A 13750-nucleotide genomic window follows, 5' to 3' on the forward strand; every position below is an offset into this window, starting at 1 on the left:
TTAAACTTGAATAGTTTGGTGCTATTTATCCAAAAGCATTGTTGCTGTTCTTAAGATGTTTTAGTCATATCCAACACTCCATGATAACATTTGGGGCTTTTCTTGGCAAAGAAGCACTGGAATGCTTTGCCATTTTCTTTTCTAGCTCACTTAACAGAGGAGGAAACTGAGGCAAATAGGACAAAGTGACTTGCCCAGGGTCATCCAACTAATAAGTGCCTGAGGTTGGATTTGAACTCAGATTTTCCTGGCTCTGGGCCTGGTGCTCTATCTACGGCGCCACCTAGCTGCCTTTCCCAAAAAATAATAGCAAGTAACTTAATGTCCATCCTTCTTCCCCTTTCTGCTTCTAGAGTTCTAAGTTTGATGGAACAATATGTCCTAAAGGTACCTAAAGGCTGTCTAGGTCTAAAAGATTAAGCCCTAGCCCAAAGGTTTTTAACCTTTTTTATAGTGTTCACCCCTTAGGCAGTCTGGTGAAGTCTGTGGACCCCTTCTCAAAATATTGTTTTCAAATGCATAAAATAGCATATGTAGGGTTGAAAAGGGGAGGTAGTTATATTAAAATGTAGTTTAAATTTTTTTAAGTTTAATTTTAAGTTTTAAAATAAATTTTATTATATGTTTACATATAGTTATAATTATATATAAGAAATTAATTAATTAATTAATTGAATTTTTAAAAAAGTTTCTAGATTCCATCTTGAGTACTCCTATCCTCAGGAAAGAAGGGAATGGGGTAAAAAAGGTAGAGGCTAGGGGGTGTGGAAGAAGATGCTTGCTTACACCTGGTTTCTTGGGCTTATGTGGTAGGTATGGCCAGGCCTCACTGCATTCCCTGACTTCTCAAACTTGGAGACTCATCAGTGGTGGCTAGAGAACCTGAATGCATTCCATGCAAGAATTCCCTTTGATGGACTGTGGATTGTAAGTTTCTTTTCTTTTTAGAGGCCCAAAGGGTTACAGGGGAAGAATTCTGACCTCATCTCTCTCTATATATAGACACTGGTAGTCTATTAATTCTTGATCATTGTTAAATAACAGTGCTTCTGCCAGGGGAAGGATATCTTTTGAATAATTTGGAGGATTTATAACTGTTTTGTTAGCCTTCACTTGTCTAACTTGAAATCCTTCAACTAAAAACAAATGAATAAATGAATAAAATTTCCTTAAGATACTCCTTAGCTTTGAATCTCTAGAATGTAACCATTTTTATCTACCTTTATATCTTATATTGTTTTATACCTTGTTGACTGCAAGCATCTCTGTGTCCCTCACCCAGCATCATCATCCCAAAGAAGCCTAAGATGTCAGAGTCAAAGGAAACTAACCACAGAACTCAAGGGGGCTGACCTCTGTGGACAGAGCCCTCCCATTTCAGCTCTGCTACTGGAGTTTCCTACTATCTAATGTTCAAAGCAATTATTAGTTATAAGAAACAATAAGCAGGATGATTTGAGAAAAAGCTGGAAAGATCTACACAAACTGATGTAGAACAAAATAAGCAGAACCGGGAGGGCATTGTACACAGTGACAGCAATATTGTAAGATGAGCCATGGTGAACCCTTGGCTTCTCTCAGCAATGCAATCATCCAGGACAATTCTGAAGGACTTATGCCAGGGAATGCTATTCACCTCCAAAGAAAGAACTGTTAGTGCCAGAAGCAAATCAAAGCAGACTATTTTTCACATGAGTGTATTTACAGTTTTATTTGGGGATTTTGGTTTTATACGAGTGTGCTCTTAAACAATGACCAATATAGACATGTATTTTGCATGATGATACAGGTATTGCCCAGATAAAATTGCTTACTATCTCCAAGTGAGAGGAGGGAAGAGAGGAAGGAGATGGTTTGGATCTTATAATTTTGGAAAACATATGTTGAAAATTACTACATGTAGTTGGGAAAATAAAATATATTTGAATTTAAAAAAAAAGGAAATGTTAAGGGGGCAGCTAGTTGGCTCAGTGGATTGAGAGCCAGATCCAGGGATGGGAGGTCCTGGGTTCAAATCTGACCTGAGACACTTTCTAGCTGACTCTGAACAAGTCATGTAACCCCTATTGCCTAGCCCTTACCACTCTTCTGCCCTGGAACCAACAGAGCATTCAGTTCTAAGATGGAAGGTGAGGGTTTAAAAAAAGTGAATTTTAAAAGATCCTGTCTAGGTAGGACTCATTTTCCATGAGTCCACAATGTCTACTCCTTTGTCTAGGACATGAATGAACCGTCTAACTTCAAGGATGGTTCAGTGGATGGCTGTACCTCTGGAGAGCTGGATAATCCACCTTACAAACCTGGTAAGGGTGGGATGGGAGGGAGGGATGTTTCTCCCTCATGAACTTATACTCATCAGCCAAGTCCTTCTTCCCTTTTCAATTCAAAGATAGTTTATTTTCCCAATTACATATAATAATAATTTTCAACATATGTTTTCCAAAATTATAAGCTCCAAACCATCTGTTTCTCTGGTAGCGGTGCTGGGAGGAACCTTATTTGCCAAGACAATCTGCACCTCTGCAAAGCAAAGCCTCTCCTCCCACTATAACCTTCATAACCTGTATGGGCTGATGGAGGCCAAAGCCTCTGCCAGGTGAGACTCTGGGACTGTGTTTTGGTGATGGGATATGGGAGTACATTGTTGGCTCTGAGGTTGTCAGCTGACTGAAATCTGCTCTTTCACATCATTGATAGTAATAAATTGGAAACAAGTATCATAGGGTAGAGAGAATAGTGGGAACTTTGGAGTTTTGTTAGTTCTCCTTTAGGTGGATTTTTGGGGATGTTTTGATTGACAATGGAAACTGCTAAGACTATTATGAACACTATTACTTCCCCCTTTTAATTATATCACATTTGGGTTCAGCATCATTATCATTATCTTCATCAGGATTAACATTACATTATATTGTTAAGTCCCTCAATGGTACTGAGGTGAGGACCCTAAAGAGGAAATTATAGATGGTTTCTACCCTCCATAAAAATTTACAAGTGGAAAGATCCTTAGGCACCATCTAATTTAATCCCTTTTTGTTTCATGTGACCCTTATTGAATGAATGAATGCAAAATCATTTATCATTTGCTATTTATCAGGTACTGTGCTAAGCCTTTGGGGATATGAATACAAAAGTGAGATAGACCTTTTTCTCAAGCATCTTAGGATCTCATGAGAGAGGTAACACATCAGAGAATAGTGTGTCTCATAAAATGAGATAATATTTATAAAGTACTTTGCAACCTTAAATAAATGATAAATATTATCAGTATTATTAGGGAAGAGTGTTTGGCCTAGTAAGTCTCAGGGATTGGGGGTTAAATAATAGGGATGCCAAATGAAATTTCCTTTCCAGAAGCAATGATAATGTTTTCTTCTATTTCTTCAAAAAGAGGTTAATAGGGGCAGTGAAGTAGCAGAGTGGATAGAGTGCCAGGACTGGAATCAGGAGGACCTAGGATAAAATCTGGCCCAGACACTTCCTAGCTGTGTGTCCCTGGACAAATCACTTAACTCCATCTGTCTAGTTCTTGCCCTTCTGTCTTAGAGCTTGTTACTAAGAAAGAAAGTGAGGGTTAAAAAAAAAGGTGGGAAAAGGGAGGCTGGAATGAATAAGGATGGTCCCATGGAATTCAGAGCTGAGAGGATTAGCTTCTCCAGAACATGGCCTCTGGAGGGCTGGTTTGGAAGATAGAAAGGGCATCAGCAGGATGGGAAAGGTGTCGAGTCCTAATGGCCCCTGAAAACTTGAAGACCATTGAATACAACACCTTCATTTAACTGAGGAGGAAACTAAGAGGTTAAGTGACTTGCCAGGCTCATCTAGCTTGTAAGTATCTAAGGCAGGATTTGAAACCAAAGCTTTCTGATCCCATATCTAGGGCCTTATCCACTATACTTTCTCCCCTTTTTTCCAAACCCTGAACTAGAAATTTGAAAGATGACTCCTACATCCAGAATATCACTTCTCTAATGTAGGTACCCACAGTTCAGTTAACTAAAGAATTTTGAATAAGAGTGATCCTAGACTGTTTTCCTTATTCTCCTAAGCAATAGCCTCTTTGTTTTCATCTTTTCTTGAGGCATCCCAAGGTCATTTACAGTAGAGGCCAGACTTAAATTGTAAACAAACTCCCTCTGTGATGATGACTCCTAACCATTTTTCCCATGTGTTGTCCTATCCACTGGTGCTGCCATCTGTTATGGAGTGTCTCTGGCCTAGAGCCTCCATCCCAACTTCCACATTGTCTATCCCATGTACCCAGGAGAGTTCTTTCCCAACCTAACCAAATGCAGGCTAGCTTTTTTGATAAAATCTACCACCATTCTTGCTACAAATAAGCTATTTCCACAAAATAATCTCATTTCTTCTGTTTATCCAGATACCTCTTCTTTTTTTCAGTTGATTTCTTCATTTATTTTTATTTTTTACCATGGTTATATGATCCTTGTTTCCCTCCCCTCTCCTGGAGCTGACAAGCAATTTCAATGGGTATTTTGTTAGTTCATAATTGTTTGCATGTTGTCTTCTCAACTAGACTGTGAACTTCTAGAGAACATGGACTGATCTTGCCTTTTTTTCTATTTCCCACACTTAGCAAAGTGCCTGGCACATAGTTGGAGGTCATTTACTTGACTCATCTTTATGCCCAGCGGGGTGAACAGTGTGGCAGGGTTTGGGTTTAATGACAGATTGATTCTTCCCGCTTTTCTCCAGTCCTTGAAATTTCTAGTGTCTGAGATTGTGACTAGGAACCCATTCACTGAATGCAATGGCTTGTGGTCTGATCCCTTCTTGTCTTTCAGTGCCCTGATTGCAATCCGTGGGAAGCGCCCATTTGTCATTTCCCGATCCACTTTTCCTAGTCAGGGCCGCTACTCCGGGCACTGGCTGGGGGACAACAGGAGTGAGTGGAAGGACATGTACTGGTCAATCCCAGGTAAGACTCAATTGAAAGTCTACTGGGTCCAAGGCTACTTCCAGCCCTGGCAGTCTGTGTTCCACAAAACATTTCCCAGAGTGACCCAAGATACCCTGCCCAAATCTCATTACAAGCAAAGGGAAAAGATTTTCTGAGGCTGAGGTGCTCTGGGAAACCACCTTGATTGTCTCCTTTCTGTCCAAATCAGTTTTTTCTTTATGGCTAATAAATACCAACTGTTTCTCACTCATTTTTATTCATTATCCCTGAGAGCAGCTCTATGGGGGCTAGAAGAAGGAAGGTTAGCATTGTGTTCTGTTTTACTGAAGAAGAAAATGTCACCCTGAGAGGAGCAGTGATTTGCTCTGAGTCATCCAGTTAGATGGGTGGGATTCCAAATCTGAGTCCCTAGTGTTTTCCAAGCTTTTCCAAATTCCTTTTTTCCCCTCTTGCCACTCAAGTCCAGTTTTAATTTTCATTTGTCTTGACTGTGGGTTATCTCATTCTTTCCATTCCCAGGCCTACTAAATTTCAATCTTTTTGGGATTCCCTTGGTTGGAGCTGATATCTGTGGGTTTTCAGGATCTACAACCGAGGAACTATGTACTAGATGGATGCAGCTTGGAGCCTTTTATCCTTTTGCTCGAAACCACAATACCAAAGGCGAGAAGGTAACACTGGGAAGAGCTCAGGGTTGAAAAATAGAATTTTTTAAATAGAATTTTATTTTGTTTTTAATTACATATGGAAAGAATTTTTGACAATTGTTTTCTGATATCTTGTGATTCAGTTTCTTTCCCTCCTTTCTTTGCCTACTCCCCAAGGTAATAAAATTTGATAATAGGTTACATCAGTTTATGTCAGCATCTTCATGCAATAGATGTTTCCATATTTCTCATGTTGGGACAGAAGACACATACCACATATACAATAAAAATTTCATAAAGGAAATAAAGTAAAGGATGACATGCTTTGATCAGCAATCATATTCTAACAGTTCCTTCTTTGGCTGTGGATAGTGGTTTTTTTTTTGTGGTTTTTGTTGTTGTTGTTTTTTAGCATGAGTCCCTTATGATTATCCTGGAACATTGTTTTGCTGAAAATAGTTTAGTACTGCCCAGTTGATCATTGTACAATATTTCTATTACTGTGTATTCTGTTCTCCTGGTTCTGCTCACTTCACTTTGCATCAGTTCATATAAGTCTTTCCAGTTTTTTCTGAACTCATTCTGTTTAACATTTCTTATGGAGCGATAGTTTCTATTACAACCATATACCACAGCTTGTTCAATTTACCAATTGGTGGATGTCTTCTCAGTTTCCAATTCTTTGCCACTACAAAGAACTGCTAAAATATTTTTGTAAAGATAGGTCCTTTTCCCCTATCTCTTTTCCAGTAGTGCTATCACTAGATTGGAGGGTTTGCATAGTTTTATAGCCCTGACAATAGCATTTTGAGAGGAACACATAAATGACTCTTTCTAATATCTCATATCTTCTCAATCAATCAACAGTCAAAAAAATATTTATTGAGCCACTAATCAATCAGCAAGCTGTGTTTGAGATTTGAGATCTGAGGCCAGGTTTGAAGCCTGGATTACCCATCTCTAAAAGGCCTAGCTCTCTATCCACTGAGCCACCCAGCTGCCCATGAGTGTCAAGTTTGGGGAAGAACAAGAAGCCCATTTTGGCAGATCTTTAGTGTGGGAAAGAGAGTAATATATGACAGAATTGGTAAGGCACATTGAAGCCAAGTTATAAAGGGTTTTAAATCCTTCCTGTCACTCACCAAACTTTGCTGGGCCTTAGTTTCCTCTTCTGTAAAATGAGAATTTGTTCTTGATAAGGTCCTTTCCAACTTGTATTTGCCCTTCTGCTTCTATGGCATGCCTACTCCTAGAGTCAGGCTGTGGCCCACAGCTTCTGCCCCGTCAGATGCCTACACAGAGATACTGGCATTGCCAGACTCCACCTCGCTCTACCACATAGCTTGATGGGAAGGAGTGGGGGATGGACAACAGCAGATACAAAGGAAGAAAACCTTTTGAACCATCTTAACTGTCTTGATAGAGGCCAGGGCCGCCCTTGCATCTGTTGGTGTCTTTGCCAGAGCATGTGTGCCCTTTCCTGAGTGTCCATTGCAGGCTTGGGTAGGTGCTAGGTCCAGCAAGATACAGAAGTGAGAATGCCCAGGTCAACTGTGATTTGCTGTAAAGCTGAGAATTTGTGTGGAAGGAATGGTTGTATTTAAACTCAGAATTCTGTGTGCTTCAAGGTGGAACTTATCCTACTGACTTGGCTTTCTATTTCTATTTGCTTCTATTTCCTTAGGCCCAGGATCCAGTCGCATTCAGCCCCATGGCTCGAACAGCAATGAAGGAAGCCCTGATGACCCGATATGCCCTGCTGCCCTACCTCTATACCCTCTTTCACCATGCCCACCACTGGGGTGACACTGTGGCCAGGCCCCTCTTCTTTGAGTGAGGACAGGGCTAAGATGCACAGAGACAGTTTGCTGGTGACTTAAAGTCTCAGGATTGTCAAGGGACTTAAATGAGTTAGGGTTGGGGTTTGTGGGAAGAATACTATTTTAGTTCACAGATAATGGGAACTGGCACTTGACAGGAACTGGTTATGGGGGAAGGATGGCGGGGCAGCTGAAGTGCAAAATTCAGCCTTTCAAGTCTATATATAGTATAGTATGTAACACATACTTGCAAAACACATATGCATATTTACATATGCATGTATGTACAAATATATATATGCAAATAGATAAGTATTTTCTATTTATACATAAACAATATGGTATGTGAAGGCATGACTTTTTCTTTAGATTTCCACAAGATACCAATACCTATGCCCTGGATCGGCAGTTCTTATGGGGACGAAATCTCTTGGTGACCCCTGTGCTGGAATCAGGTGTAGATTCTGTAACTGGCTACTTCCCCAGGGGGCTGTGGTATGACTATTATACGGTAAGTAGCAGAATTAGATGATCTTAGCTAAAATGGAATTGGGCAGAGATGGGGATTTAAATGGGTGACAGGCTGGACAGGCTGATGTGTAAATTAAACTTCTCCCACAGGCCTTTGGCAGGTTTCTTCCTTCCTCAGACATCTATCAAGAAAGACAATAGACTTATGAATTAAAGGATAAAGTGAAAGTTTAGTATCTCTTTTTCCTTAATAGTCTCACTTGATCTCTGTGGCAGATAGAAGGCCTCAATACAACATGGTGGAATATCATACAGATGTTCATGATTGTCATCAAATGGCAGATGGGCTCATACACAGTGGTATTACCTGTCACTTTATAGGCTATGTGAGTTTATAAAGTCATCCATGTAAAGGATGATTATTGCTTCTTAAGATGCAATGACTTAAATTTGTTATTCATTCATTCCTTTGCCTTCAACATGAATACTTACAAGTAGGGTGTAATCTTGGGCTGTGACATTGTGGGTCAGCTGTCTAGTTTTTTCAGGCTTGAAAAATTGACAGAATAGAGTTTAAGGAATGATATAGCATAGCTTAGAGGGAGGGGAATCATGAAATAAGACTGGAAAGGTGGAGTTGAAAAGGGCCTCTTGAAGGGCTTTGAATATCAGGTTAAGGAGTTTTAGATTTTATTTGGTAGGCAATCAGGAACCACTGACGTGTATGGAGCACAGGAGTAACATGATTGTGTCTGTGACTAAAAAAGAAAAAAAATTAATCTGGCAGCTGTTTGAAGAATGAGCTGCATGGGGGAGAGAACAGAATGGTTTCAAAACAGTTATAAAGTGGTTTCTTCATATAATCACATACAGATTCTGCTTTCCAAGCATGTGTTTGTGGTCACAAGTGAGAGACAGACAGACTGACAGAGATAATAGAAAAGACAGAGAAAGAGAGACAGAGACAGACAAAGACAGAGACAGGGACAGGTCTATAAGAGGTCCCTTTGAAAAACTCCCAATTTTTATACCTCAAGTTGCTATTTCTGCCTGTATCCATTTAGGGCTCATCTCTGCAAAGCCAAGGAGAAAGAGTGAAGTTGGCAGCTCCTCTTGACCATATAAATGTACACATCCGTGAAGGTGCTGTTATCCCCACCCAGGTAGGATTCTGGTACCTTGGAGAGTTCCATAGACTATCTTCCCTGCACCCCTCCGGAGTGGTTTTCATACTTGTGGGATAGAAGCCCCCAATCATGAGTCCTAAAGTTGAGAGGAACCTAATAGTTCCTTGCGTCTATTCTCTTTCCTTGGACTGTGTTGGTCAGATGAAACATCTATTACATGAAAAAATCTTGAGGAGATTCATGACTTCCACTGGTAATTAAAACAACTTTTGTAGTGAAGAAATTCTTCCATATTTCTAGCTTGTATCATTTGTGCTTTAAGTACATTTCCTCTCCTGTTATCAGGAGAGATGAAAACATTTGGCCCTTTTCTGTTATAAGAGCTCTGTATTAATTTTAAGACTCATCAACTTTTCCTTCTAATACACAGGTCCTTCAATTCTCATAGTATTAATCTTTGTGTTCTTACATATCAGGGTCACAGAATGTAAGTCTTATTAAGGAGATTTAGAGATTATCTAGTCCAGAGATGTTAAACACTTGGCCCCCAACATTCCCAGGTGCTACCCAAACCAGATTAAAATGTAATTGGAAAATATTTAACAAAATAAATGCAAATTCAGTAAAACATAGATAATATTACATTTTAAAACTAAATTCAATTGTGTGGTCTTCAGGGATCCTTATGGACAAATTAGTAGCACCCATCCCTGTTTGAGTCTAGTGCACCCCCCTCATATTATGGATGAGGAAGATGAAGGTCAGAGAGGTTAAGTTATTCACCTAAGGTCACACAGGCAATGACAGAGTTATGATCTTCAGTCTCCTATATTCTCAGTTCCTATATGACCAGTCTGACCTTGATGCTCATCCATACTCAGAACTAGGGATCTCAGCACAAGTCCTGACTTTTGTTTCCCGTTGTTAATCTCAGAAACCGGATATCACCAGCTGGATGAGCAGTGGGAACCCCTTGCTTCTGGTGGTTGCCTTGTCCCAGGAGGGCATGGCCTGGGGGGACCTTTTCTGGGATGATGGAGAGAGCCTGAACACCTTTGAGAGAGGCAACTATTCCTATGTGGTGTTTAATGTCTCACAGGTAGTGTCAAATCCTTTTTAAAGTATTGTATGGCCAGTAGAAGACACTCCTTTTGCTAAATGTTGGTTATCTAGAACAAGAGACAAATGGCATTGTTATGTGTAGTTTGGACAACAAGAATTTGGAGAAGAGGGTCCACGAGGTAGTACAGTGAGCCAAACCTGGAGTCAGGAAGACCTGAGTTCAAATATGACCTCAGATTTGACAGAAATCAGACCTAGCTATGTGACCCTTGGCAACTCACTTATCTCCTATTGCCTTCTCCTTGCCATTCTTCTGTCTTAAATTAATATTAAGGAGAAAAAAAAAGAATTTGGAGCAGGGAAAGAGAAAAGAAAAAGAAAGGAGGTTTTATCAAGCAGATGAGGCTCGAATCACTCCATCAATTAATCAGTAAACATTTATTAAGTGCCCAAGATGTGTCAGATATTGTGAAAATACAGATACCAAGACAAAATGACAGTTCCCATCCTCAGGGAACTCACAATCCATATTGGGAAATAATATGTATAGTGTGTTTGTGTACAAAATAAATCTATATTAAATCTAATTTTTATAATACAAGGTAATTTAGAGAGAAAGAATGTACAGACCTCATGAAGGTCTTCATGAGATAGTTTTTGTCTAAACTTCTTTTTAATTAATTTTTTATTTTTTATTAATTTTGAGAGAATTGTAGGATATAGATTAGAGCAGGAGAGAGCATGGGCCAGAAAAACATTCTGATTAAAGACTGCAAGCAAAGGTTGCAGACACTGATATTTTGGATACTCGAGAATCATCATTCCTAGGGGAAGCTATATTAATCCAGGGTGGGGAAAGGGGTCAAACAGAGAAGCTCATGCACTCAATATGAAAGAGAGAAGGTATCCCACATTTCTGACAGCTATTTCAATGGCTACTCATGTCTCATTCACAGAATATTTTCACATCCACGGTCCTTCACAGCAACGTAGAAGTCATTTACATCACTGTGGATGGGCTGACAGTCTATGGAATACAGAAACAGCCTCAAGTGGTCACTGTCAATGGCCAAGAAATTCCCTTCTCCTACCTGGAGAATCAGGTAAGATCAACTTTTTAACTCATTCCCAATTTCCTTCTCTTTCTTCAGTTCTCATCCCTAGCTTCCACTATCCCTATAACCCTTATATCCCTCTCTCCCTTTATCTTGCTATGATCTTGAGCAAACCTATTCCCAAATGACCTGCAGGAGTCTCCTCCTCCTCCTCTTTCTTCATCTCCTTCTCCTTCTTTTCCTTATTTTCTTCCTCCGGCTTATCTTCCATCTTAGAATCAATACAGTGAATTGGTTCTAAGGTAGAAGAGCCGGAAGGGCTAGGCAATGGGAGTTAAGTGACTTGCCCAGAGTCACATAGCTAGGAAGTGTCTGAAGCCAAATTTGAACCCAGTACCTTCCAATTCCAGGCCTAGCTGAACCACCTCGTTGCCCCTATGCCTCTGCTTTTTGATCACCTAACAGACTCTCTCTGAATTACAATAACTGTTATATGATCTGAAGTTTCTTCTCCCTTGGCTTTTTTTCCTCAAGAAGAGCAGTTGTCTTGTTTGGGGAATTGGACCATAATTCTAGTTTTAAAACTTAGTCCTGCAATGAGCATTGATTCATTCATAAAACATGCATTTATTAAGTTTCCTCTACATACAAGGTGCTGGGAATATAAACACAAAAATTGTATTGTGTATATATATATTATATGTAAATAGCAAGCTATAGAGGTTGAATAGGGAAACAGTCCTTCACACAAGATTGTAAACTCCTTGAGGTGAAGAACTGTTTTTTGCCTTCCATTGTCTCCCTATCCCTCAGAACAATTAAGGCACTTGACACAAAAGTGAAATATGCCTGCCTTTTTTGGAGCTGGCATATATTAAAAGAAATAGTTTATGCATGTAATACAAAATACATGCAAAGCAAATAATGCCAGCATTTGTCTCCCATCCCTAGAATGCTCTCCCTGCTCTAACTACTGAGATCTCCAGCCTTTTACAAATCTCAACTAAAATATTATCTTTTACAAGAAGGCTTTACTAACCCTTATTAATTCCAGAGCCTTCCTCCTTTAATTATTTTCTATTTATCCTATGTATAGCTTGCTTTGTATGTATTTGTTTGGATAGTGTCTCCTCCTTTAGACTGTAAGCTCCTTGAGGGCAAGGACTGTCTTTTACTCTAGCAAAAGTATCCCTAGCGCTTAGCACAGTTCCCAGCACATTAATAAATGTTTATGGATTAATTGAAAGTAGCCTAGTGACATATCCTAGTTCCATTCCTTGGTAACTTTTGATGCCCTGTTTCCTCCACACATCCCCTAGTTGTTGGATAGCCGGTATTCCCCAACAAGACCAAGGAGAACCATAGTTTGCTATTGCTGAATCTGGTGTCATATCAGTCATACCTGGCTGTGGAGTCAGGTGATGGCCCCAAAGGGAGGTTTACTAGGAAATGTGACTCAACAAAATGAATTCTCTTATCCTACAGGTTCTCAGCATGAGTGGCCTTAATTTGAACCTCAATCGGTCCTTCTCCATCAAATGGATTTGAGATCCCAGAACCGGTGCCTAAGGCTAGGGAAGATGGCCCAAACCTTGCTTCCTATGTCCCCAAGGGCAAATATATGTGTATGTGTGTGTGCTTGTATGTGTGAGTAACGAAAGAGTCTAATCTAGGAGCTGCAGTGTCTTCTGTGCCTCACATCATGTAGCCCCGGGAAGGTCTCCCTATCTGTGGCAGCTCAGGAATAATTCTCCCTCTCCAAACCAGACAGCAGACACTGCAACTGTCCAACAATTGCTAAAAGCTTTAAATTCCCCAAGACCCTTCTCTCCTCATGGCCCAGAACTGTGATTATCTCAGATCCTACATTTGGGATGGGTTCCCTGTAGGATCCCAACCAGGGTTTTTCATTTCAAAACTTGTTTGCACTTTACCCACAAGCATAGGTCCTTCCCTGCAACCAGGTGGGGTGTGTGCTCCTCACTGAACCTCAGAAATGCTATTCTTTCCTGCTGCTGAGATTTAATGGAATGGCGGCATTTCATGGGGAACAAATCATCCGATCCTAGTGGTTCTTGACTTGATTTCACAGACTGTTCCCCAGTAATGCCTGTATATATCCCCTACAGAAGATGTCCTTTCCCCTTGATAGCCCTTGGATGCTGGCAGATGGGCTTGCTATTGTACTGAGGGGCTTATCATTATCAGGGTCTAGCTATGAAAGTCTATGCAACCCTAGAAAAGTTGAGGAACACAGACAACAAAGGAAGCCAGACTTGGGGCCAGGAATCTTCATGTGGTCTGAAACATACTGTAAATATACTTGTGTAATTCTTCTGATTGTTCATTGTAAAATTAATAAAAATAAAGCCCTTTGAAGGGTTATTCACATCTCAGCCATTTGAGATCTCTTTTCTTTTCTTTCTTTTAAAGACCTTTACCTTCTATCTTAGAATCAATATTGTGTCTTAGTTTCAAGGCAGAAGAGAGGTAAGGGCTTGGCAATGGGGGTTAAGTGGTTTGACCAAGGTCATACAACTAGGAAGTGTTTGAGGCCCATTTGAATCCAGGACCTCCCGTCTCTAGTCCTGCTCACTGTCTACTGAACTACCTGTTGTCCCCTTGAGATCTCTTTTCTCCTATAGCT

The 13750-nt window shown here is 40.1% G+C and overlaps 1 protein-coding gene across 2 annotated transcripts in view; it reads left to right on the top strand.

Annotated features, from left to right (window-relative positions):
• LOC100028995 (lysosomal alpha-glucosidase-like) overlaps positions 1-13499 on the top strand; it is a 66414-nt gene extending 52915 nt beyond the window's left edge. For both annotated transcript variants that reach the window (XM_007498324.2, XM_001378840.5), the window contains exons 10-20: positions 814-927; positions 2219-2303; positions 2479-2596; positions 4806-4939; positions 5441-5592; positions 7253-7401; positions 7758-7899; positions 8924-9022; positions 9921-10085; positions 11005-11151; positions 12589-13499. In XM_007498324.2, the coding sequence (XP_007498386.2) occupies positions 814-927; positions 2219-2303; positions 2479-2596; positions 4806-4939; positions 5441-5592; positions 7253-7401; positions 7758-7899; positions 8924-9022; positions 9921-10085; positions 11005-11151; positions 12589-12651 (1368 nt within the window). In that variant the 3' untranslated portion in view covers positions 12652-13499. The remainder of the gene's footprint in view (positions 1-813; positions 928-2218; positions 2304-2478; positions 2597-4805; positions 4940-5440; positions 5593-7252; positions 7402-7757; positions 7900-8923; positions 9023-9920; positions 10086-11004; positions 11152-12588) is intronic.
• The last annotated feature ends 251 nt before the right edge of the window (positions 13500-13750 follow it).

The sequence above is a fragment of the Monodelphis domestica genome, chromosome 7, assembly GCF_027887165.1.
Source record: "Monodelphis domestica isolate mMonDom1 chromosome 7, mMonDom1.pri, whole genome shotgun sequence".
NCBI lineage: Eukaryota > Metazoa > Chordata > Mammalia > Didelphimorphia > Didelphidae > Monodelphis > Monodelphis domestica.